Source organism: Microcaecilia unicolor, chromosome 6 (genome assembly GCF_901765095.1).
Source record: "Microcaecilia unicolor chromosome 6, aMicUni1.1, whole genome shotgun sequence".
Lineage (NCBI taxonomy): Eukaryota > Metazoa > Chordata > Amphibia > Gymnophiona > Siphonopidae > Microcaecilia > Microcaecilia unicolor.
Window position 1 is genome coordinate 24,631,562 of NC_044036.1, and position 26,833 is coordinate 24,658,394.

Sequence of the window (26,833 nt, forward strand, 5' to 3'; positions counted from 1 at the left end):
GGGAACAAGAGAAACAGTACCACAACTCCCAGCAGGTAGTAGAATCAGGGGGTGATTGGGAGATGGAGGATAATCAGGGGGAGGAGCAGCACCTGGGAGAGAGGGTGGGGGAAGACTCCATGGAGTGGGAGGAGATTGAACTAGGAGAAGAAAGTGAAAGGAAAGAGGTGGGTGAGGAGCAAATGGAGTTCTTTTGCTCAGGACAAAGGGCGGTGTAAAAGGAAGAGACTGCAGAGAGAGAGAAGCCAGAGATTTGAGGCCGCTAAGGGACAATGCCTAGATGCGGTCTGGCTTCATGGACCAGTGGGAATTAATTACCTGAAGGAGGTCAGTCTGAACATTTGTGGGAGGTTGTCAGAGTGTTGGTGTCTGGCAAATGAGGGTGGTGAAAATGCCTCTAACTCCTAGGCAGTAGCAGAGAGGAGTGGAGGAATAGACTGAACCACAGGTTTTCCCAAGTCTTTAGCTAATTCTAAGACTGATCTGTTGTTTGTTGGTGTGTTTGAAAAAGTGAAGCAAAGTGCACGAAGACCAGCAGCTGTGGTACAGTGAACATACTGTTTTTCCCACTGGTACCGTGGTGTAATAAAGTACTCTGCAGGATAAATTTGGTACTGTGAATAATTACTTTTTTGCAAGTGAACAGAAGCAGTTCCTCTTAGGAGGTGGATTAGCCCCAATTGTGTGGGTGAAGACAGCACGGAGAGGTGCAGGTCGAGAGCGGACAGCACAGAGAGGTGCTTGCTGACATCCTCTATCCCCTGGAATATCAGCATATCCCCCACCCCCAGGCCTACCTGCCCGAAATCTGGTGGTCTAGCAGAGAACAGGTAGGAGCAATGTGGTGGGAGGATCCTGGAAGGTTTGTTCATGATCTGGGGGTGAGGGATGGAAGGAGAGGGATTCTGGGGGGGGGGGGGGGGGGGGGGGGGTTTGGGAACCAGTCAGATACTCTTATGCCAGTCCTTGTTCATTGTGTGTTTTATGCAAGTCGTGGCTGAATATCAACTGGGACCTGCATAAACTCCAGTGACCTGCATATTGGTGCCCAGAAAAAGCCCAGTATTCAAGATCAGGGCCTAATTTAGTCAGCAATTGCTAGCATTTATGCTTACTGCCATTGGCTGATTATTGACTAGAATATTTATTGCTTACAGTTGTGAAAGGCTGAAGGTTGCGTAAAAATAATCATATTGCAGGGCAATTTTCAAATAGCTCACATAAAAGAAAAGATGTAGTTTGTAATTACACATGCATTTCAAAGATGCCTATTTTTAGGCTATTCTATGAAGACACAAAGATGCTTGTTATAAAAAATAGCATCATAGAAGATACCAAAATTACAGCTAAAATGTGGTTATGTACATTTATTGGCATTGAAGGAAGTGAAACTAGGAAATCAAGTACACTAGCGTTTAACTATAGAAAAGGTGATTACGACAAAATGAGAAAAATGGTGAAAAAAAGACTGAAAGGAGCAGCTCGCAGAGTAAAAAACTTGCATCAGGCGTGGATGCTGTTTAAAAACACCATCCTGGAGGTTCAGGACAAATATATTCCACGTATTAGAAAAAAGGGAAAAAAGACTAAACGTCAGCCGGCGTGGCTAAACAGTAAGATAAAGGAAATCATTAGAGCCAAAAAACAATCCTTCAGAAAGTGGAGAAGAGAACCAACTGAAAGTAACAGGATAGATCATAAGGAATGCCAAGCCAAATGCAAAGCGGAGATAAGGAGGGCAAAAAAGGACTTTGAGAAGAAATTAGCGTTGGAAGCAAAAATACATAGTAAAAATTTTTTTAGATACATTAAAAGCAGGAAACCGGCCAAAGAGTCGGTTGGGGCCGCTGGACAAAAATGGTGTTAAAGGGGCGATCAAGGAGGACAAAGCCGTAGCGGAGAAATTAAATGAATTCTTTGCTTCGGTACATAAGTACATAAGTACATAAGTAGTGCCATACTGGGAAAGACCAAAGGTCCATCTAGCCCAGCATCCTGTCACCGACAGTGGCCAATCCAGGTCAAGGGCACCTGGCACGCTCCCCAAACGTAAAAACATTCCAGACAAGTTATACCTAAAAATGCGGAATTTTTCCAAGTCCATTTAATAGCGGTCTATGGACTTGTCCTTTAGGAATCTATCTAACCCCTTTTTAAAACTCCGTCAAGCTAACCGCCCGTACCACGTTCTCCGGCAACGAATTCCAGAGTCTAATTACACGTTGGGTGAAGAAAAATTTTCTCCGATTCGTTTTAAATTTACCACACTGTAGCTTCAACTCATGCCCTCTAGTCCTATTATTTTTGGATAGCGTGAACAGTCGCTTCACATCCACCCGATCCATTCCACTCATTATTTTATACACTTCTATCATATCTCCCCTCAGCCGTCTCTTCTCCAAGCTGAAAAGCCCTAGCCTTCTCAGCCTCTCTTCATAGGAAAGTCGTCCCATCCCCATTATCATTTTCGTCGCCCTTCGCTGTACCTTTTCCAATTCTACTATATCTTTTTTGAGATACGGAGACCAGTACTGAACACAATACTCCAGGTGCGGTCGCACCATGGAGCGATACAAACGGCATTATAACATCCGCACACCTGGACTCCATACCCTTCCTAATAACACCCAACATTCTATTTGCTTTCCTAGCCGCAGCAGCACACTGAGCAGAAGGTTTCAGCGTATCATCGACGACGACACCCAGATCCCTTTCTTGATCCGTAACTCCTAACGCGGAACCTTGCAAGACGTAGCTATAATTCGGGTTCCTCTTACCCACATGCATCACTTTGCACTTGTCAACATTGAACTTCATCTGCCACTTGCACGCCCATTCTCCCAGTCTCGCAAGGTCCTCCTGTAATCGTTCACATTCCTCCTGCGACTTGACGACCCTGAATAATTTTGTGTCATCGGCGAATTTAATTACCTCACTAGTTATTCCCATCTCTAGGTCATTTATAAATACATTAAAAGCAACGACCCAGCACAGACCCCTGCGGGACCCCACTAACTACCCTCCTCCACTGAGAATACTGGCCACGCAATCCTACTCTCTGCTTCCTATCTTTCAACCAGTTCTTAATCCATAATAATACCCTACCTCCGATTCCATGACTCTGCAATTTCTTCAGGAGTCTTTCGTGCGGCACTTTGTCAAACGCCTTCTGAAAATCCAGATATACAATATCAACCGGCTCCCCATTGTCCACATGTTTGCTTACCCCCTCAAAAAAATGCATTAGATTGGTGAGGCAAGACTTCCCTTCACTAAATCCGTGCTGACTTTGTCTCATCAGTCCATGTTTTTGTATATGCTCTGCAATTTTATTCTTAATAATAGCCTCCACCATCTTGCCCGGCACCGACGTCAGACTCACCGGTCTATAATTTCCCGGATCTCCTCTGGAACCTTTCTTAAAATCGGAGTAACATTGGCTACCCTCCAGTCTTCCGGTATTACACTCGATTTTAGGGACAGATTGCATATTTCTAACAGTAGCTCCGCAAGTTCATTTTTTAGTTCTATTAATACTCTGGGATGAATACCATCAGGTCCCGGTGATTTACTACTCTTCAGCTTGCTGAACTGACCCATTACATCCTCCAAGGTACAGAGAATTTGTTTAGTTTCTCCGACTCCCCCGCTTCAAATATTCTTTCCGGCACCGGTGTCCCCCCAAATCCTCCTCGGTGAAGACCGAAGCAAAGAATTCATTTAATTTCTCCGCTACGGCTTTGTCCTCCTTGATCGCCCCTTTAACACCATTTTCGTCCAGCGGCCCAACCGACTCTTTGGCCGGTTTCCTGCTTTTAATGTATCTAAAAAAGTTTTTACTATGTATTTTTGCTTCCAACGCTAATTTCTTCTCAAAGTCCTTTTTTGCCCTCCTTATCTCCGCTTTGCATTTGGCTTGGCATTCCTTATGATCTATCCTGTTACTTTCAGTTGGTTCTCTTCTCCACTTTCTGAAGGATTGTTTTTTGGCTCTAATGATTTCCTTTATCTTACTGTTTAGCCACGCCGGCTGACGTTTAGTCTTTTTTCCCTTTTTTCTAATACGTGGAATATATTTGTCCTGAACCTCCAGGATGGTGTTTTTAAACAGCATCCACGCCTGATGCAAGTTTTTTACTCTGCGAGCTGCTCCTTTCAGTCTTTTTTTCACCATTTTTCTCATTTTGTCGTAATCACCTTTTCTATAGTTAAACGCTAGCGTACTTGATTTCCTAGTTTCACTTCCTTCAATGCCAATATCAAAACCGATCATATTATGATCACTGTTATCAAGCGGCCCTCGTATCGTTACCCCCCTGCACTAGATCATGAGCACCACTAAGGACTAAGTCTAGTATTTTTCCTTCTCTTGTCGGCTCCTGAACTAGCTGTTCCATGAAGCTGTCCTTGATTTCATCAAGAAATCTTATGTCCCTTGCGTGTACAGATGTTACATTACCCCAGTCTATATGCGGGTAATTGAAATCCCCCATTATTATTGTGTTGCCCAGTTTGTTTGCGTCCCTGATTTCCTTTAACATTTCCGCATCCGTCTGTTCGTCCTGACCCAGGCGGACGGTAGTACACTCCTATCACTATCCTTTTCCCCTTTGCACATGGAATTTCAATCCACAGTGATTCCAAGGAGTGTTTTGCTTCCTGCAGAATTTTCAATCTATTTGATTCAAGGCTCTCGTTAATATACAATGCTACCCCTCCACCAATCCGATTCACCCTATCACTACGATATAATTTGTACCCCGGTATGACAGTGTCCCACTGGTTATCCTCCTTCCACCAGGTCTCAGAGATGCCTATTATATCTAATTTTTCATTAGTGCAATATATTCTAACTCCCCCATCTTATTCTTAGGCTCCTGGCATTCGCATATAGACATTTCAAACTATGTTTGTTGTTCCTAAGTACATCATGCTTAGTACTTGACAGTATTAATTGGCAATCTTTTGTCTGATTTTTATTGTTATTTAAAGATACCCGATCTACTACAATCTCTTTTGCAACCTCACTATCAGGATACTCTATCTTCCCTGTTATGGTGATATCTTTGAAAGATACCTTATCCCGAACCATGCTCTTTTGAGCGACTGTCGGCCTTCCCCCCATTTCTAGTTTAAAAGCTGCTCTATCTCCTTCTTAAACGCCGATGCCAGCAGCCTGGTCCCACTCTGGTTAAGATGGAGCCCATCCTTTCGATTAGGCTCCCCCTTCCCCAGAATGTTGCCCAGTTCCTAACAAATCTAAAGCCCTCCTCCCTGCACCATCGTCTCATCCACGCATTGAGACTCTGGAGCTCTGCCTGTCTCTTGGGCCCTGCGCGTGGCACAGGTAGCATTTCAGAAAATGCTACCCTGGAGGATCTGGATTTCAGCTTTCTACCTAAGAGCCTAAATTTTGCTTCCAGAACCTCTCTCCCACATTTTCCTATGTCATTGGTACCCACATGTACCAAGACAGCGGACTCCTCCCCAGCACTATCTAGAATCCTATCTAGGTGACACGTGAGATCCGCCACCTTCGCACCAGGCAGGCAAGTCACCAGGCGATCCTCACGTCCACCAGCCACCCAGCTATCTATATGCCTAATGATCGAATCACCAAGTACAACAGCTGTCCTAACCTTTCCCTCCCGGGCAACATTTGGAGATATATCCTCGGTGCGAAAGGATAATACATCCCCTGGTGGGCAGGTCCTGGCTACAGGAGTACTTCCTACTTCACCAGGGTGATGCTCTCCTTCTAGGAGACCTCCCTCCTCCAAGGTAGCACAGGGGCTACCTGACTGGAGGTGGGACTTCTCTACAACATCCCTGTAGGTCTCCTCTATGTACCTCTCTGTCTCCCTCAGCTCCATCAAGTCTGCTACTCTAGCCTCAAGGGAACGGACACGTTCTCTGAGAGCTAGGAGCTCTTTGCATCGGGCACACACATATGACACCTCACCAATTGGGAGATAATCATACATGTGACACTCAATGCAAAAGACTGGATAGCACCCCTCTCGCTGCTGGACTGCTGACTCCATCTTAGTGTTTTTTGAGTTTTTCCGTAATTTAAAACTTGCTAAAGTATTAAGGATATCAGCCTATCACTAACTTACAGTTCCTCCTTTAAACCCCAATCTTCAAGTTCCGAAAGCACAAGCAAAATTTGTTCACTTACCAGAGAAATATCCTCTTCTCCCAGAACTTATTAGAAGGAAAGCTTTCAACGGCGCGCGGCACCTTGAGCAGAGGCCCCAAGTGGATCGGACCTGGGAGTCACTCTGGCGAAGGCTCCGAGGATATGCAGATGAGCTGCAAGTCCTCCACGGCACCTGAGAAGGCAACCGGTGGGAGAGCTGGGCACCTCTCAACCAAAAAAAGGCTTACCAGGGGTTAGGCCGAAGCCAGCATTCCTCCCCCTGAGGGTCACCTGATCCTGGCTAAGAAGTACCTGGTAGCTCTGTGTAAGTCTTCACCGAGGAGGATTTGGGGGGGACACCGGTGCCGGAAAGAATATTTGAAGCGGGGGAGTCGGAGAAACTAAACAAATTCTCTGTAACCTTGGAGGATGTAATGGGTCAGTTCAGCAAGCTGAAGAGTAGTAAATCACCGGGACCTGATGGTATTCATCCCAGAGTATTAATAGAACTAAAAAATGAACTTGCGGAGCTACTGTTAGAAATATGCAATCTGTCCCTAAAATCGAGTGTAGTACCGGAAGACTGGAGGGTAGCCAATGTTACTCCGATTTTTAAGAAGGGTTCCAGAGGAGATCCGGGAAATTATAGACCGGTTGAGTCTGACGTCGGTGCCGGGCAAGATGGTGGAGGCTATTATTAAGAATAAAATTGCAGAGCATATACAAAAACATGGACTGATGAGACAAAGTCAGCACGGATTTAGTGAAGGGAAGTCTTGCCTCACCAATCTAATGCATTTTTTTGAGGGGGTAAGCAAACATGTGGACAATGGGGAGCCGGTTGATATTGTATATCTGGATTTTCAGAAGGCGTTTGACAAAGTGCCGCACGAAAGACTCCTGAAGAAATTGCAGAGTCATGGAATCGGAGGTAGGGTATTATTATGGATTAAGAACTGGTTGAAAGATAGGAAGCAGAGAGTAGGATTGCGTGGCCAGTATTCTCAGTGGAGGAGGGTAGTTAGTGGGGTCCCGCAGGGGTCTGTGCTGGGTCCGTTGCTTTTTAATGTATTTATAAATGACCTAGAGATGAGAATAACTAGTGAGGTAATTAAATTCGCCGATGACACAAAATTATTCAGGGTCGTCAAGTCGCAGGAGGAATGTGAACGATTACAGGAGGACCTTGCGAGACTGGGAGAATGGGCGTGCAAGTGGCAGATGAAGTTCAATGTTGACAAGTGCAAAGTGATGCATGTGGGTAAGAGGAACCCGAATTATAGCTACGTCTTGCAAGGTTCCGCGTTAGGAGTTACGGATCAAGAAAGGGATCTGGGTGTCGTCGTCGATGATACGCTGAAACCTTCTGCTCAGTGTGCTGCTGCGGCTAGGAAAGCGAATAGAATGTTGGGTGTTATTAGGAAGGGTATGGAGTCCAGGTGTGCGGATGTTATAATGCCGTTGTATCGCTCCATGGTGCGACCGCACCTGGAGTATTGTGTTCAGTACTGGTCTCCGTATCTCAAAAAAGATATAGTAGAATTGGAAAAGGTACAGCGAAGGGCGACGAAAATGATAGTGGGGATGGGACGACTTTCCTATGAAGAGAGGCTGAGAAGACTAGGGCTTTTCAGCTTGGAGAAGAGACGGCTGAGGGGAGATATGATAGAAGTGTATAAAATAATGATTGGAATGGATCGGGTGGATGTGAAGCGACTGTTCACGCTATCCAAAAATACTAGGACTAGAGGGCATGAGTTGAAGCTACAGTGTGGTAAATTTAAAACGAATCGGAGAAAATTTTTCTTCACCCAACGTGTAATTAGACTCTGGAATTCGTTGCCGGAGAACGTGGTACGGGCGGTTAGCTTGACGGAGTTTAAAAAGGGGTTAGATAGATTCCTAAAGGACAAGTCCATAGACCGCTATTAAATGGACTTGGAAAAATTCCGCATTTTAGGTATAACTTGTCTGGAATGTTTTTACGTTTGGGGAGCGTGCCAGGTGCCCTTGACCTGGATTGGCCACTGTCGGTGACAGGATGCTGGGCTAGATGGACCTTTGGTCTTTCCCAGTATGGCACTACTTATGTACTTATGTACTTATGTACTTATATCTACTGGAGAGTAGGTGTAAAATGTACATGGCTGAAGTACATCTGTAGGTGTGTATTTTATATTCTACCCAAATTATGCCCCTAAACATGCCTACACCTGGGTTGCATAAAATCATCCACAATCTCATCACCGCACATGGAGTAATTTTATAGGAAGCCTTTAATGTGTATACTCTTAGATGGAAATTGCTAGCTAGCAGGCTGACCAAAACAAATAAGGGAATAATAAGGCCTAGAACACTTTTTAAAACATTTTTTGTAGGTTTTTTTTGTGTGTGTGTGTGTGGTGGTGGGGGGGGGGGGGAGGATCAGCCTGGAACAGAAACATAAGGACGGGGGGGGGGGGGGGGGGGGGTTGAGTTTTATTTCAGAATCTCAAAGAAACATTATACTATTTAATGTGTTTCCATGTCCAGCCACTAGGTGGCAGCCAAGTATATTGTTCCAACTGCACACAAAATTATGAGGCACATTTTCAAAGCAATTATATTACAAAGTTCCATAGGTTTCTACAGAAGTTTGTAAGTCTAAGTGCTTTGAAAATACGCCTCTATGTGTCCTTGTACAGTGGTTCTTAACTTTTTTTCTGACATGAATCCTTTTGAAAATCTGGTGAAACCTAAGGACCCAGTCTCAGATAAATGTAACGCCAATTTTTTAAAAGGGTTCTGGGGTCATCCGGGAAATTACAGACCGGTAAGCCTCACCACTCTGCTTCATTGCTTTAAAGGCATGAATAAACATGTTAATAAAGGTGAACAGTGGAGAGAAGCATATTTATAAATGACCTGGAAATTGGACTGATAGGTGAGGTGATTAAATTTGCATATGACAAAAGAATATTCAAAGTTATTAAAAACACATCAGGACTACAAAAAAATTGCAGGAAGACCTTAGGAAATTGGAAGACTGGGCATCCAAATAGCAAATGAAATTCAATGTGGACAAATGCAAAGTGAAGTTCCAAAAGTAGGAAACTAATCTGCAAATAATGCCAAGAAGGTCAAAAGAGCAGAATATACGTTTTCTGATGTTGGAGAATTTTTATTCCAATCAATATCAAACCATACAATGCCAGACATATTCTGCCTTCCTAAAGGCTGTGTCAGGGGTTTACACTGTACAATTAAAACATATACATCAAATAAAAATCATAAAGATGTACTCAAAAACAATTAAAGCCATTAAAATCATACAACTGATCAACATGCATAAAAAATAACTTCACATATAATTGAGCATAAATAAATCTTTAAATAGAAATGTCCATACATATATATTTTATTTCAGAGGAACGTATAACTCTTTAAGAGCACACAACTATACAAGACCAATCTAGAGTAGTTACTTACCTGTAACAGGTGTTCTCCGAAGACAGCAGGCTGCATATTCTCACAAGTGGGTGACGCCACGTCGGCCCCGGAGGATTTTAAAGCAAAATCTCAAAATCTCTTTACGGCGTTCCGTCGCGCGAGCGATCGTACTGCGCATGTGCGCACACCTATTCCCGCTCGCCGAGCGGACACGCCCCTCAGTTATATCCAAAAGATGGAGGAGACAACTCCAAAAGGGGAAGGTGGGAGGGTTTGTGAGAATATGCAGCCTGCTGTCTTCGGAGAACACCTGTTACAGGTAAGTAACTACTCTTTCTCCAAAGACAAGCAGGCTGATATTCTCACAAGTGGGGTATCCCAAGCTTTCAGGCTTACACAACAAACAGTGGTCAATAGAGTCTCGCAACGGCGAGGCCAGAATAAACATTGACCTGAAATATCTAAATGAGTGTAGCCTGGAACAGAACAAACATGGGCTTAGGAGGGTTGGAGTTGGATTCTAAACCCCAAAGAAGTTCTGCAGCCCCGACTGCCCAAAAACCGACTGACGCGTCGGCTATTCTGCTGAAGGCAGTAGTGAGATGTGAATGTGTGGACTGATGACCACGCCACAGCTTTGTAGATCCCTTCAATAGTGACTGATTTTAGATTAGTCACCGATTCAGCCATGGCTCTAATTTTGTGAGCCGTGACATGGCCTTTTAGAGTCAGTCCAGCTTGGACAAAAATGAAGGAGATGCAATCTGCCAGTTAAGAAGAAATGATGCGGTTTCCGACAGCAACTGGCATTAAAAGAAATAAACAACTGGGCGGACCTTCCGAGGGAGCTCGTCTGCTCCACGCAAAAAGTGCGCAGCTTGCTTTCGCCAGGGCTTGTAAGAAGAGGGAGAAAGCATGTTGGCAAGACAGTTGACTGGATCAGATGGTACTCTGATACCAGCGCCAGTAAGAACCTTGGCTGCATGCGGAGAACTACTCTGTTAAGATGAGAAGTAAGGTAAGGAGCTTGAGCTACTAGAGTCTGAAGCTCACCGACCTTTCGAGTTGAAGGAACAGCCACCAAGGAAAATGACCTTCCAGGTCCAGATGACAGGAATCCAGTGGCCCGAATTGAGCTTGCAGCAGCTGGATGAAAATGACATTGAGACCCCAAGATACTGAATAAGGATTGATAGGGGCTCTGACCGAAGCATAAGAGCCAACTGTAAAAATTATTGGGGGTGCTAAGCCCAACAGAAATAATCCCCCTTAGACACATACAAGGAATTCTCTCAATACTGTGGGAGAAGTAAACGTCATGAAGTGGACAGCTAAAGGCTGACCTTTACACGTTGATGATAAGCTCTTATTGCACGAAGATGAATACTGACCGAGTTGGTCTTGAGACCAGATTCAGACAGGTGTAGAAAGAACTCAAGCAAGGTCTGTAAGAGACTAGAGGCAGGATCTAGGGCCTCGCTGTCACACCAGACGGCAAACCTCTTCCATGAAAAGAATAACACCTCTTTGTGAAATCTTTTCTGGAAGCAGGCAAGAGTCGGGAGACACTCTTCTGGAAAAGTCAACGAAACCTACACTCTCAACATCCAGACCGTGTGAGCCATAGATTGGAGGTTGGGATGTAGAAGTGCCCCCTCGTTCTGCGTAATGAGAGCTGGAAAACATTCCAACTCCAGAAGAAGAGGGAATCGTATCTGACGTAGCTAGAAAGGAGCAATCAGAATCATGGCTCCACAATCTTGCTTGAGAATCAGCAAAGTCTTTTCCACCAGATGTATGGTAGGATACGCATACAGAAAACTTGTCCTCCAAAGAAGGAGAAAGGCATCCGAAGGTAGTCTGCCGTGAACCTGCAGCCTGGAACAGAACTGAGGGACTTTGTGATTGAACTAAGTTGCTCAGCCTGTCGGCCAGACTGCTGTTTACGCCAATTAGAAAAATGGCTTGGAGAAAACAAGCCGCGTTGGCGAGCCCACCGCTACATCTGCATGGTATCTTGACTCAGAGGACAAGATCCAGTACTCCTTTGTTATCGAGTACATCACAATCCGATTGTGTGGTTGATTAAAATAATTAGGTTGGATAGCCAGGAGGGATGCAACCTTCGTCAGCAGCTTTGACTGAGTAAGGTGGACTGGACACCTCAGAATCAAAATGGAGAGAATTAACCACCTCTGAGGGGAATTCCAAAGACTGGCGAACAGTTGGGTTACATCCTCTAGATGTGCAAAAGTGTCAAGGGAGTGACGTGAACTGTGGAAGCCATGTGTCTAGAAGTCTCAATATTACTGTGCTGTAATCTGTTGAGACGGGCAATCAACGTGTTAAGGGAACACTTGCACTCCCAGTCCATGAAGATACGCTGCAACAACAGCTAGGCACTAGGAAAAACATACTCTGGACGCAAAGTGAGTAGAAGAATCTTGTAAGTCCAGAGAGCATAACCATTCGTCTTCCTGAAGAATGGGAAGAAGGATGCCCAGGGAAATAATCCTGAACGAAATCTGTTGAGGCCCCTTATGTCTATGATGGGACGGAACCCACAAGGAAGGACCTGGGATAGAAACTCAATCCTTCTTACCCTTGTGGAACAGGCTCGACTGCATTGGTACTGAGAAAGGCAGAGAGTTCCTCTGCAAGTACTCACTGTTGATGGAAGCTAAAGGATTAAACTTCCAATGAACAATGTGGAGGGTTTGATTCTAGATTGAGAATGTATCCTAACCGGACTATTTGAAAAAACCCCCCGGTTGGAGGATATAGAAGTCACCTGTGGTGGAGAAAATTTGAACTTCCCCCCGACAGGCAGATTGGCCGGTACGGACATTTGTTGTTTTTTATATACAGTGGCTATGCTGAATTGGAGCCACTCCAAAACCCCTCTCTGGTTCCTGTGGAATAGCTGCAGGAGCCTGATTAGGTGCACGCCGCTGACTAGAACGAGCGTGCTGATCTCTTTAAAGAAGTTCCGAGATGAGGAAGTGTATGCACAGCATATCAGCAATTTTCTGCTGAGTCTCCTCCTCCAGGTGAGAGGCACACAGTCATGAGAGTCTGCGCATCACCATACCTAGAGCAAAAATCTAGGTGTTACAATACAAGTGATGAAAACGCCATTGGACAGGAACTTGCGACACTTGGAAAAAAGATGTAGCCTACTCCGGTGGGAATACTCATAAAGATCTGGCAGGACTTGGTCTTGGACGCGATCATGCCAGCCTGGTACGCCATTCTCCAAAGGAGGCTAAGGAAGTATGCTCTGGCCTCGGGGGCGCCGAAGCAAGTTCTTAGAACTGCTATCAGTTCTAAATTGAAGATGGTAGTCCAGGACCTCGAGCATCTGGGCTGATTGACAATCTCCATTGTAATGTGTCAAGACAAATAGAGGAGCTAGAGGATTCTCAGCGGAGAAACCCCCATGACCTTCATGTTCATCAGATGAACCATCATTGAACTGAGCCAACTACTCAAACAGAGCAGCTCAGATGCAAACATTGACCAGTATAGAGCAACTGTCATACATACAATTCTACAGAACAGCTATGGAAAAATATGTTCTCCTGTAGCAAAATGGCTGTTCTTAACATGCATTTCTGGGCCTGGAAGCCAAGGTATGGAGGCGCGGTAAGTTCTACGAGCGAACACCCATACCAGAGGTAGCATCGGTGAAGGAGACCAGTTGAAAAGCTAGATGCCGCGGGAGGCGGTAGCATCCATGGCATCCAATGGTACCCATGGTCTCGAAGCCAAGGACAACATCTGGCAATGCAAGGGAATCGAAACCAGACTGCCAGATGACTTCCATAACAGAGATGTGACCGATGATACTGATAGTACTCATGGCACCGACGGTGCCGATGATACACATGGTACCGATGACCCCCGGTACCAATGGAACCCATGGTACTTGGTACCGATGATAGTCATGATATCTGGTATCGATGGTACCCATGATACCCTAGTACCGAAGGGGCCCTTGACATGTGGTACCGATGGTACCCATGATATTCGGCACCAACAGCACCGACGGTACCTATGGTACACATGGTATCGACGGTGCTCAAGACACCTGGTACCAATGGCAGCCATGGCACCGATGGTACCTGGTCATGATATTTGGTATCGACGATACTCATGTACCGACGGTATGCATGATACCTATCCATGGTTCCGACGATACCCGACACCGATGGTACTCGTGATACTCGGTACCGATGGGCGATGATACCTGTGATCGATGGTGCCCATGATACCTGGTGCCGACGGTGCCCATGCACCGAAGACACTCGGCACCGATGGTACCCATGGTACCGATGATACTCGGTGCCGACGGAATCCATGGTACCGATGGTACCGGCACCGACGGGGACCCATGGCACCGACCATGGTACCAATGTTCCCGGTACCGATACTCCTCGGTACCGACGCACCGGTGACATTCGGCACCGACGGCACCCATGGTACCGATGATACTCGGTACCGACGGTACCCACGACACCCGGTACCGATGATACTCGGTACCGACGGTATACTCGGCACCGACGGTACCCATGACACCCGGTACCGATGATACTCGGTACCGACGGTACCCATGACACCCGGTACCGATGATACTCGGTACCGACGGTACCGATTGATGCCCGGGTACCGACGGCACCCATGGTACCGATGATACTCGGTACCGACGGTACCCATGACACCCGGTACCGATGATACTCGGTACCGACGGTACCGATGATGCCCGGTACCGATGCGGTGTATCGACGTCCAATGCCAGGATACCTCCATAATAGAGGGAGCAACGCTCTCGGCACCGACTGATGTCTGAAGCCCGAATACCTCCATAACAGAGGGAGCAAAGCTCTGGGCACCGATGGTACCGACACCCGCTGATGCGCCCGAATGACCTGCCAAGCAGGAGGGGCCGAGGCAGGTGGAGACCTACTTGATGCATAACTATACCCAGCGTGCATCGGTCTCTGTCGGACTCCCTGGCAAGTAGCATAAGTCTCGTCTTTGAGACACTACTTGCGCTTCACAGGGAGATGATCCGGTCCTTTGGGCATCCCTGGCAGAGTAGAATACGTCTCGGTACTTTGAGACACTACTTGCGCTTCACAGGGAGATGATCCGGTCCTTTGGGCATCCCTGGCAGAGTAGAATACGTCTCGGTACTTTGAGACACTACTTGCGCTTCACAGGGAGATGATCCGGCCCAAGACACTTCCGCCGATGCGTCCGAATGACCTGCAGAGCAGGAGACGCCGAGACGGGTGGAGACTCACTTCAAAGGTTACACCACTGATATTGTGTCACCAGGCTGCCCATTCAGTGGCTGACCAGGGATGTACCTGCTTAGGTTCCTGGTTTCTCCTGTGACATACACATTCACCACTTGTGAGGCTTAAAGACAGTAGTGTGCTGAAGCAGGCTCTCACAGCTCTCGAGAGCAATTTGTTTAAGTTTTAATAAATGGATCAAAAAATGTGGGCTTGTTTTATTTGCTGGCTAGAGAGAGCCCACAGATAACAATATACCAGCACTTTCAAGAAAAAAGAAAAAGAGAAGCCTATAAGCTTCGTTGAGGCACAGCCCCTTGTGACTCTGGCAATTACTTAAATTTTTTCTTGCCTCAGGTACAAAAAATACCTGTATATATAAGCCACAATGAGCCTGCCATAAAATGAAAAAATAAAAAAGAGATTTACTCCGAAGACCTGAAGAAAACACGAAGCCCTAACGAACTCCGTGTCTCCTCAGACGCGGAAAAAGAAAAACTGAGGGGCGTGTCCGCTCGGCGAGCGGGAATAGGTGTGCGCACATGCGCAGTACGATCGCTCGCGCGACGGAACGCCGTAAAGAGATTTTGAGATTTTGCTTTAAAATCCTCCGGGGCCGACGTGGCGTCACCCACTTGTGAGAATATCAGCCTGCTTGTCTTTGGAGAAATGGCCGTTACGTCAAGCTCCATCCCTGGCCGCCTTCAAATCCGGGCTAAAGGCCTACCTGTTTGATGTGGCTTTTAACTCCTAACTTGTCACATGCTTGTAACCTTTATCTTGTCTTCCTCTCTTCAATAGTCCCCTTTTCCCTATGTGTCCTATCTGTATGTCCTACCCTTATCCCTTATTGTCCTGTCTGTCTATCCTGATTTAGATTGTAAGCTCTTTTGAGCAGGGACTGTCTTTTCTTCATGTTCAATTGTGAAGCGCTGTGTACGACTGGTAGCGCTATAGAAATGATTTGTAGTAAAAATTAAAATCATAAGCCTTAGTAACTTAAATATAAATTATATCTCAGACATACAGTGGGGGAAATAAGTATTTGATCCCTTGCTGATTTTGTAAGTTTGCCCACTGACAAAGACATGAGCAGCCCATAATTGAAGGGTAGGTTATTGGTAACAGTGAGAGATAGCACATCACAAATTAAATCCGGAAAATCACATTGTGGAAAGTATATGAATTTATTTGCATTCTGCAGAGGGAAATAAGTATTTGATCCCTCTGGCAAACAAGACCTAATACTTGGTGGCAAAACCCTTGTTGGCAAGCACAGCGGTCAGACGTCTTCTGTAGTTGATGATGAGGTTTGCACACATGTCAGGAGGAATTTTGGTCCACTCCTCTTTGCAGATCATCTCTAAATCATTAAGAGTTCTGGGCTGTCGCTTGGCAACTCGCAGCTTCAGCTCCCTCCATAAGTTTTCAATGGGATTAAGGTCTGGTGACTGGCTAGGCCACTCCATGACCCTAATGTGCTTCTTCCTGAGCCACTCCTTTGTTGCCTTGGCTGTATGTTTTGGGTCATTGTCGTGCTGGAAGACCCAGCCACGACCCATTTTTAAGGCCCTGGCGGAGGGAAGGAGGTTGTCACTCAGAATTGTACGGTACATGGCCCCATCCATTCTCCCATTGATGCGGTGAAGTAGCCCTGTGCCCTTAGCAGAGAAACACCCCCAAAACATAACATTTCCACCTCCATGCTTGACAGTGGGGACGGTGTTCTTTGGGTCATAGGCAGCATTTCTCTTCCTCCAAACACGGCGAGTTGAGTTCATGCCAAAGAGCTCAATTTTTGTCTCATCTGACCACAGCACCTTCTCCCAATCACTCTCGGCATCATCCAGGTGTTCACTGGCAAACTTCAGACGGGCCGTCACATGTGCCTTCCGGAGCAGGGGGACCTTGCGGGCACTGCAGGATTGCAATCCGTTATGTCGTAATGTGTTACCAATGGTTTTCGTGGTGACAGTGGTCCCAGCTGCCTTGAGATCATTGACAAGTTCCCCCCTTGTAGTTGTAGGCTGATTTCTAACCTTCCTCATGATCAAGGATACCCCACGAGGTGAGATTTTGCGTGGAGCCCCAGATCTTTGTCGATTGACAGTCATTTTGTACTTCTTCCATTTTCTTACTATGGCACCAACAGTTGTCTCCTTCTCGCCCAGCGTCTTACTGATGGTTTTGTAGCCCATTCCAGCCTTGGCAGGTGTATGATCTTGTCCCTGACATCCTTAGACAGCTCCTTGCTCTTGGCCATTTTGTAGAGGTTAGAGTCTGACTGATTCACTGAGTCTGTGGACAGGTGTCTTTCATACAGGTGACCATTGCCGACAGCTGTCTGTCATGCAGGTAACGAGTTGATTTGGAGCATCTACCTGGTCTGTAGGGGCCAGATCTCTTACTGGTTGGTGGGGGATCAAATACTTATTTCCCTCTGCAGAATGCAAATAAATTCATATACTTTCCACAATGTGATTTTCCGGATTTAATTTGTGATGTGCTATCTCTCACTGTTACCAATAACCTACCCTTCAATTATGGGCTGCTCATGTCTTTGTCAGTGGGCAAACTTACAAAATCAGCAAGGGATCAAATACTTATTTCCCCCACTGTACATACTGATACATATAAAAACTAATACACATAAAAGGCACACATGCCTATTAGGGTCCCAAAGGGCATTTGCACCTAATAGTAGATCATGGGTCTTTAGCTGGGCAAGAGTTCCTCTGCAAGTACCTCCTTGTGATGAAAAGCTGACATACGATGCTCTCAGAGGGCAATTTGGTGGTCTTTGATGCCAATGTAAGGTGTAACCGAGATGGACTATTTGAAGAATTCACCGGTCGAAGGTTACAAGGCCCACCTTTCTTGAAAAAAATTCAGCCTCCCCCCCCCCCCCCCCCCCCCCCACCAGTAGGTCATCCGGTATGGTCACTGTTACTGTGGCTATGCTTTGCTGGAGCCCGTCACAAACTCGTGCCCTGTTTGACTGGGGAGTTGGCTGGGTCTTAGATGCAATTTGTTGATAAGAACAAGTGTGCTGGGACTGAGCTTGCTGAGGAGGGCAAGGAGAGTACCTATGCCTCTGTGAGAGATAGGGACCCCCTCTTCAACATCTCCAAAAGCCTCCTGGATGAGGAGGGTGCAGAAGGCACATGGCGGGAGAGAGTGTTGACAGTATGAGTGTGCTTTTTGATGAAGTCTGCAATCTCCTCCACATTCGCAGCTGTTAAATGCTAACGTATTGGATTTCCTATGTGTACTTACTCCACAGCCGATATCAAATCTGATCATATTATGATCACTGTTATCAAGCGGCCCCAGCACCATTACCTCCTGCACCAGATCATGTGTTCCACTAAGGACTAGTTCTAGAATTTTTTCTCCTCTTGTTGGCTGCTGTACCAGCTGCTCCATAAAGCAGTCCTTGATTTTGTCAAGGAATATTACCTCCCTAGCATGCCCTGATGTTACATGTTACGGACCGACCGTTCACTTGTCTATTAGATTGTAAGCTCTTTGAGCAGGGACTGTCTCTCTTTGTTAAATTGTACAGCGCTGCGTAACCCTAGTAGCGCTCTAGAAATGTTAAGTAGTAGTAGAATTGAATGCGGTATCTGATTGGAAGCCAGTGAAGTGACCTGAGGAGAGGGGTGATATGAGTATATCGGTTCTGGCGGAATATGAGACGTGCAGCAGAGTTCTGAACAGATTGAAGGGACGATAGATGGCTAAGTGGGAGGCCGGTGAGGAGTAAGTTGCAGTAGTCAAGGCGAGAGGTAATGAGAGCCTGGACGAGAGTTCGGGTGGTGTGTTCAGAGAGGAAAGGGCGAATTTTGCTGATGTTAAAGAGGAAGAAGCGGCAGGTCTTGGCTATCTGCTGGATATGCGCAGAGAAGGAGAGGGAGGAGTCAAAGATGACTCCGAGGTTGCGGGCAGATGAGACGGGGAGGATGAGGGTGTTATCAGCTGAGATAGAAAGTGGAGGAAGAGGAGACATGGGTTTTGGTGGAAAGACGATGAGCTCAGTCTTGGACATGTTCAGTTTCAGGTGGCGGTTGGACATCCAGGCAGCAATGTCGGATAAGCAGGCTGATACCTTTGCCTGGGTCTCCACGGTGATGTCTGGTGTGGAGAGATACAGTTGGGTGTCATCAGCATAGAGATGATACTGGAAACCATGAGATGAGATCAGGGAGCCCAGGGAAGAGGTGTACATTGAGAAGAGAAGGGGTCCAAGGACAGATCCCTGGGGAACACCAACAGATAGCGGAATGGGGGTGGAGGAAGATCCATGAGAGTGAACTCTGAAGGTGCGGTGGGAGAGATAGGAGGAGAACCAGGAGAGGACAGAGCCCTGGAACCCAAATGAGGACAGTGTGGCAAGAAGTAAGTCATGATTGACAGTGTCAAAAGCGGCGGATAGATCAAGGAGGATGAGGATGGAGTAGTGGCCTCTGGATTTGGCAAGGAACAGGTCATTATAGACTTTAGAGAGTGCTGTTTCTGTCGAGTGAAGAGGGCGAAAGCTGGATTGGAGTGGATCGAGGATGGCATGAGAGGAGAGAAAATCAAGGCAGCGGCTGTGAACGGCATGCTCAAGTATTTTGGAGAGGAAGGGTAGGAGGGAAATGGGGCGGTAGTTGGAGAGACAGTTAGGGTCAAGTGATGGTTTTTTGAGGAGAGGTGTGACTACGGCGTGCTTGAAGGTGTCGGGCACAGTTGCAGTGGAGAGAGAGAGAGGTTAAGGATATGACAGATGGAGGGGGTGACAGTATGAGAGATGATGTTAAGTAAGTTGGTGGGGGGTGGGATCAGAAGAGCAGGTGGTGCATTTTGAGGAGAAAAGAAGGCGAGCGGTTTCCTCCTCGGTGATGACAGGAAAGGAGGAGAAAAAGGCCTGGGTTGGTTGGTTGAGGGAGAGGGTTGAAGGGTGAAGAAGAGATATCACTGATATCAATGTGCTCCTGGAAAATCTCATTCCCAAGTTTAATAAGATAAAAAGAGCTCTGGAGCACGGTGAGCAATTCTATAATGACTGTACCTTCCTGTAAGCATGGCTATCATACGAATACCGAAAGTAAGTAAATATGTGTCCCCAAATGGTATAAATAGACAGGAAGCTATCAGAACTGAATAGTGTTTTGAAGGAAAAACAGCCTCAAAGAGCTCATGGATATGGTCACTGTTTGACTGATTAGAGCAGTACTTCAACCTCCAAGATCCTGATGCAGCAAAAAACGAAACGCTGGCCACCGTTGGCTTGGGGTGTGATTATTTAAACTGCCGCAGCAGCAGATAGTGCACTTGTTGCACACGGATTCGTGCACTGGACACAGGCATAGGACAAGCCTGTTGGCATAAGTTACAAAGATAAGTGCTCTTGTTCCTATCCCCACATTCAATTTATTGCTTAGCTATGGAAGCACATTCAACTTATAGTTTAGCTGGAAGTTTAAAAATTCTACAAGAGACAGAGTCAATGTAATATTGCAGTAGTATTAGCAATGTATGTTTCACCACCTATATAATGTTGTGGTTTAGACTCTATCGCTGAAGGATTTTTTCACGTGCCAATGATGAAGAGAGGATCTATTTGATCCGATTCAGCTCTAAAGATAATTTTTTATCCATGAGCTCATTGAGGCCGTTTTCCTTCAAAACACTATTCAGTTCTGATAGCTTCCTGTCTATTTATACCATTTGGGGGCACGTATTTACTTACTCTCAGTTCCCATTTCCCTTTATTATCTATTTAGTGTATCATACGAATACTACCTTTCATACATCCCTCCAAGACTCTTGGGCGCTGAGTGGTGCACGGCACGCGTGCAGGTTCCACAATTTATTTAAAAAAAAAAAAACACAAAAGGCGGGAAACAAAAAGCCGCGAGAACTGAAGACGTGTGCAGACAGGCGCGTGTACGTGGAGGAGTTGCTGCGCGCCTGCCTGGAACCTGTTGGTCCTGTCGTCGTGTGTCCCGCCGCCGGTCTCTTCAACCGTTGGTTGGAAGGAAAGGATGATGACCTTGCGGAGCACTCTTTTTGTCATAAACCCCAAGTTTCTGCCTCATAAACGGGGTGGATTAAATGGTACCGGAAGTGAGAGAGACATGCCGCAGAAGAAGACCATTTTGCTCTTCATCCTCCTGGCACTTACCATCGCACGTGACAGTAGGTTCATTGGGCAGTTTAAGCATCTCTGTACGAAGAACGACGAAGACCGCAGCGAAATTTACGTTAACATTACGACGGTTTCGTTTATTACGGGTTTCTTTTGTTATTCTTCTGTTGTGAAGAAAACTTGAGTGTCATTTTCGGCCTATATAAGCGTGCTCTGGCTAGTTAATTTCCGTATTAGTTGAAAGTGCCTTTTATTAGCGCTCATAATCGCAAATCAGCGATCCAATTACCATAATTATGACTTCCTAATTATTCCAATCACAACTATTAAGGAACCCTCCTATCTGTCCATCCTAATACACCCTCACGACTGAATATTGTATCTTGTCCTGATATCATTATGTTGATCTTTCAGTCCACTTCCAATCCATATGATTTACTTATGCACTCTTATTTGTAATAATTGTAAAATTATTATACCGTTAATATGATTGCTTTGATATTCTATGTACCCATCTGTATCTATATTTGGAAATTCTTATCCTGTAATGTGTACATGTTGCTATAACATTTTGTAAGCCACATTGAGCCTGCAAATAGGTGGGAATGTGGGATACAAGTGCAGTAAATAAATAATAATAAAGTAAACAAACTATTTAAGAGAAGCACTGCAATCCATGGACGAAAATGGCCTGATTGGAAGGATGTTCAAATATTGGCGAGTCCTTACGTTGGCAATGGAGTTCAGCATTGGTTAGTTGTGCGTAATAGCAAATGTATGCAGTGAACCCTGCAGCCCAGGGCCCAATAATGTAGTTAATTGAGCAATGGTGCGGAAAAATAATTACTTACCCCAAAGATGGAAGCCTATGAGATAACTTCATCCTTATATCCACCAATATCTCTTTACTGGCCAGATCTCTTTATTTTTTCTTAATAACACATTTAAGAAGTATTTCACGATAAAGGAAACTGCTGGCTCTGAAACTTAAGCATGTTACTACAGTATTTATTATTTTCTGAAGAATTGACTATTGAAGTTTGGTGGTTTTGTTGCTCCTGTGTTAACACATAGATAGCACTTAAGCAATTATATAACTTGTAGTTGGTCTTCAACTTTCTGTATAAAAGTAAGGGTGATCCAATGGTTTAGCCATACAGCCAATTTTGGGTAGGCATGAAAATTTCTCTCTGCTGTCTCCTCCCCCTGGCAACCCCAACTCAAAGTATAAATATCTTAGCTAGTGGGCTCCCCAGGCACTGCCAGCTGAAAAAACCACCCTTTTACTAAGCTTGGCAGTCAGCAGCAGTGTCCCTAGCCTGCCGATAGCAGAAAGACCAGCAGTCTAGAAGGATGTGCAGTGCAGCTTTATTAAAACAGTCACGTGACATGGCCACATTTTTGCTTGCAGGCTGCGTCAGGGGTAAAAACTGATATACAAACAAACAGTACAATTAAAATCTTGCTCCTTATCGTCCCTCCGGACTGGCCCTGAGAATGACTGACAGGTTGTCCAAGCCTTCCAGCAGGTGGAGACTGAGAAAACTGACTCATCCAAGAGAGCCAATAAGAGCCCTTGCTATGTTGAGTAGAATCCAGTATTCTCAGTCTCCAGCAGGTGGAAGGTGGTGAGCCATGTCAGTCTCTCGTTTCTCTTCTTTACTTTTTAGCTCTGTTAAAAAAAAAATTGGTTTCTACATTGAGTTCTCTTGTCTGTGCGTTTGTTTCTAGTGCTGGGAACCTGATTGGAGGCACAGGTCCGTGGTGGCCTATAGTTGCCTCGGGGGTGCCAGGTCCCTCCCCCCTAATCCTCCCTGCAGTATTCGGTTCTCTCGGTGGACTCAGGCTCTTCGGGGGAAGAGAGAGGGAGAGGCAGTCGCGTCTTTAAAAAAAAAAAAAAAAAGGCCAATTTCCCTGTGTGGCAGGGGCAGGCAGGCAAAGTAGCTCTCCTTTCTGTGGTTTTTTTTTGTTACATTTGTACCCCGCGCTTTCCCACTCATGGCAGGCTCAATGCGGCTTACATGTTATATACAGGTACTTATTTGTACCTGGGGAAATGGAGGGTTAAGTGTCTTGCCCAGAGTCACAAGGAGCTGCCTGTGCCTGAAGTGGGAATCGAACTAAGTTCCCCAGGACCAGAGTCCACCACCCTAACCACTAGGCCTCTCCTCCTCTTCAGCTCACTCCCTCTGCCTTCTTCCAGTAGGTGCGCCGGCGGCGTGTATTAAAGCAGAATCCGAAGCGGGGAGTTGAAACGTGAGCTACAGCTGTCATGCCGGCATGTCAGAGAAGCTTCGGTGGTGCGCGGTCTGTCAGCGCCGCGGGGGTTGGGAGCAGCGGGCGTTGTAAGTTTTGCACCGTTGTAGAGGGAGCGTTGGATCTAGGTCCCTCAAACCGCGGTTTTGCCATCCTCTGGAGGGGGTGACTCGGTGGCTCACAAGGAAGTACCTGCGGTTCTCGTTTTGGTGGGAATCACCCCCATTTTGTCTTCCTCGACTGAGCACTCTGTTTCTTGCTTCTCTTCTGCTCAGGCTCATAGGAGAATTTTCTCTGCTGCCTGCAAACTCTGAGGGTGGATTTCCGCCAGAGTTTGTTATGCAGATGTATCAAACCTTTTTGCTGCATAAGTCCGACCCTCATGCTTCTAGTTTCAGAGCCTCGGGGGCAGAGTCAGGTTGTAGCTGCTAAAGGCCTAGGAAGTCTTGGGCTCTTGATGAAGGAGTGGATTGAGAATGAGATCCAGACCAGGATATGCCCTGTCTTACAGATCGGGATTCTTCTCCAGGAGATGTTTTGGAGGAAGATCCAGCACATATGAGTTCTGAGATGGATTCCCTTGTTCTGGGGGAGGATCCTTCGGTATTCAGAATTTTCCACAAGGAGGACCTTCAGGAATTAATTTCTTTAGTATCATCCACTCTGCGTTTTGAGGAGGAAGAACCCCACAAGCCGCAGAGCCTCGTAAGGTGGATCTACTGATAAAGGGCGTCCGCAAACCAGGGCACACTTTTCCCATGCATCAGGATATCAGAGATGTGATTCAGACTCAGTGGGAGACGCTGGACTCATCGTTCAGACCTGCCACATCCATGGTACATCTTTATCCGGTTCTGGAAGCTGACAGGACACTTTTTAAGCCTCCAGTGGTGGACGCTGTGGTTTTGGCGGTCAAGAAGTACAATAAGGTGCAGTACGGTGCGAGATCGTCGTCTGGAGGCAGTGCTCAAAAGTAGCTTTGACGTTTTGGCCTTGGCAGTCCAGCCTGCTGCTTGGTGGCTAGAGCTTGTTTTCGCTGGTCTGAGAGGGTACTCGATAGGTCCTCAGATGATTTGTCGGCTATAGACTCAGGTGGCTAAGCTGGAAATGGATTCCGCTTTTTGGCAGATGCCCTCTACGATCTATTGCGGGCTGTAGCCGCTATAAGATCTCTTTTGCTGCGGGGTTGGTCGGTGGCTGTGGCCTCCAAGTCTAAGCTCATCAACAGGCTTATTTTCGAAAGAGAAGGGCACCCATCTTCCGACACAAATCGGAAGATGGGCTTCCTTCTCTCAGGGTCACCCAAATCGGCATAATTGAAAGCTGATTTTGGGCATCCTCAACTGCTTCCCGTTGCTGGGATGACCAAAGTTCACGGGGGCGTGTCGGCACTAGCGAAGGTGGGACTGGGGTGTGATTAAGAGATGGGCGTCCTCGGCTGATAATGGAAAAAAGAAGGGCATCCCTGACGAGCATTTGGCCGACTTAGTCCATTTTTTCCTTGCAACTAAGCCTTGGAAAAAGTGCCCGAACTGACTAGATGATCACCGGAGGGTATTGGGGGATGACCTCTCCTTACTCCCCCAGTGGTCACCAATCCCCTCCACCTTAAAAAAAAAACTTAATTTTTTTTTTTTTTTGCCATCCTCAAATGTCATGCCTAGCTCCATGACAGCAGTATGCAGGTCTCTGGAGCAGTTTTAGTGGGTGCAGTGCACTTCAGGCAGGCAGACCCTGGCCCATCCCCCCTAGGTGTTACACTTGTGGTAGTAATGTGAGCCCTCCAAAACCCACAAGAAACCCACTGTACCCACATGTAGGTGCCCCCCTTCACCCCTTAGGGCTATGGTAGTGGTCTACAGTTGTGGGGAGTGGGTTTTGGGGGGCTCAGCACCCAAGGTAAGAGAGCTATGCACCTGGAGCAATTTGTGAAGTCCACTGCAGTGCGCCCTAGGGTGCCGGTTGGTGTCCTGGCATGTGAGGGGGACCAGTGCACTATGAATTCTGGCTCCTCCCACAACCAAATGGCTTGCATTTGGTCGTTTTGAGACGGGCGTCCTCAGTTTCCATATGGCTGAAAACCAGGGACGACCATCTCTAAGGTCGACCATCTCCACATTTAGGTTGACCATCCTCTGGCACTGTGAAAGTGTATTCTCTCTGCAAGCAGCTGTCTGCAGCTTGTATGCTGCTGGTGCATTTATTGGCTGGTGACATCTTATTTCTGATTTCTTCCTGGAGTTCGCCGGTCTGTCTCCCTATTTCTCCTCCTGAACATTCATTGGCTGGGGACATCTATTTCTCTTTCTTCCTGAAGTGGTCTTCCCCTTTCATGTGAGCCAGGAAGTCTGTCTGTCCTCTTTAAGTGGAAGGGGGCTCAGACCCTGCTTCTAGGAGGCTTCACAAGCTAACGTCTGCAGAGTTGTGCTCAGGTACTTGCAGGAGACAAATGAGTTTCCTTAGCCTCTGAAGCAGATGAATCCCAAAACTGGTGGGTTATAACCACTTACCAGCATAGGCGTAGTTTGACTGTTTCATTTGGGGGGGGGGGGGGGGGGGCGAAGGATGGGCGGAGCATATTAGCATATTCATTTGCATATATACATATGCAAATGAATTTGCTAATATGGAGGAAGGAATTGAAATTTACAGGCAAAATATCACAGATGCACATTTCAAAAAGCTGACATTTCAATTAATAAATTCGGAAGAAAATACTTTTATCTACCTTTGTTGTCTGATCATTTAGTTTTTCTATTTGCTTTGGTCCCAGTGTCTTCTGTTTTATGCAGTGTCTTCTTTCCAGTAGGCTTCCCTCTGCTCCCCACCCTCCCAGTCCCATCCATCTCTTGCTCCTTCCCTCTGCTTCCCACCCCTCCCAGTCCCATCCATCTTCCATCTGCTCCCCACCGCTCCCCGTTCCATCCATCTTCCTTCTGCTGCCCCCCCCCCCCACGAGGTCCAAGATCGTGACTCCGTATACCCCCCTCTCTCCCTCCGGCGCAGGCAGCAGTCTTTTCCAGCGTTCCTGGCAGCTGTAGCGATGTACACGCTGCCTTCGGACTGCCCCGGAAGCCTTCTCTTCAAGTGCCTGTTCCCACCTATGCGGGAACAGGAACTTGAAGAGAAGGCTTCGGGGCAGAGCCGAAGGCAGCGTGTACAACGCTACCACTGCCAGGAACGCTGGGAAAGACTGCTGCCTGCGCCGGAGGAAGAGAGGGGGTAGATGGACATGCTCCTCTCCGTCCGCTTGGCTTCCCTGCCCTCTCTGTCTGCGTCCCGCCTGAAAGGAAATGACGACAGAGGAAGGCGGGACGCAGACAGGGTAGGGAAGCCAAGCGAACGGAGAAGAGCGGCGTGCCTGCTTGTTTTTTTTTTTTTTAACTACTGGCGCGGCGGCGCCTCATCCCCCCAGTCTACGCCCATGCTTACCAGCAGGTAGAGATAAAGAGCACTGAAATGAAGACAGTGACCCTGGCTGTCCAGCTCCTCAGCCCTCAGTATATCTCTATCTCCAGCAGGTGTTGCTGAGACCTCACATTCACTGGCAAAGAGTTTTCCACATAAATGGCA

At 46.6% G+C, this 26,833-nt stretch overlaps 1 protein-coding gene across 2 annotated transcripts in view; it reads left to right on the forward strand.

The window, feature by feature from the left end:
* The first annotated feature begins 20,883 nt into the window (after positions 1–20,883).
* Positions 20,884–26,833, forward strand: part of LOC115472814 — a 124,786-nt gene continuing 118,836 nt past the window's right edge. For both annotated transcript variants that reach the window (XM_030207255.1, XM_030207254.1), the window contains exon 1: positions 20,884–21,054. Coding sequence is in view for 1 of the 2 variants with exons in the window: in XM_030207254.1 (XP_030063114.1) it covers positions 20,901–21,054 (154 nt within the window). In the remaining variant the exon portion in view is untranslated. The remainder of the gene's footprint in view (positions 21,055–26,833) is intronic.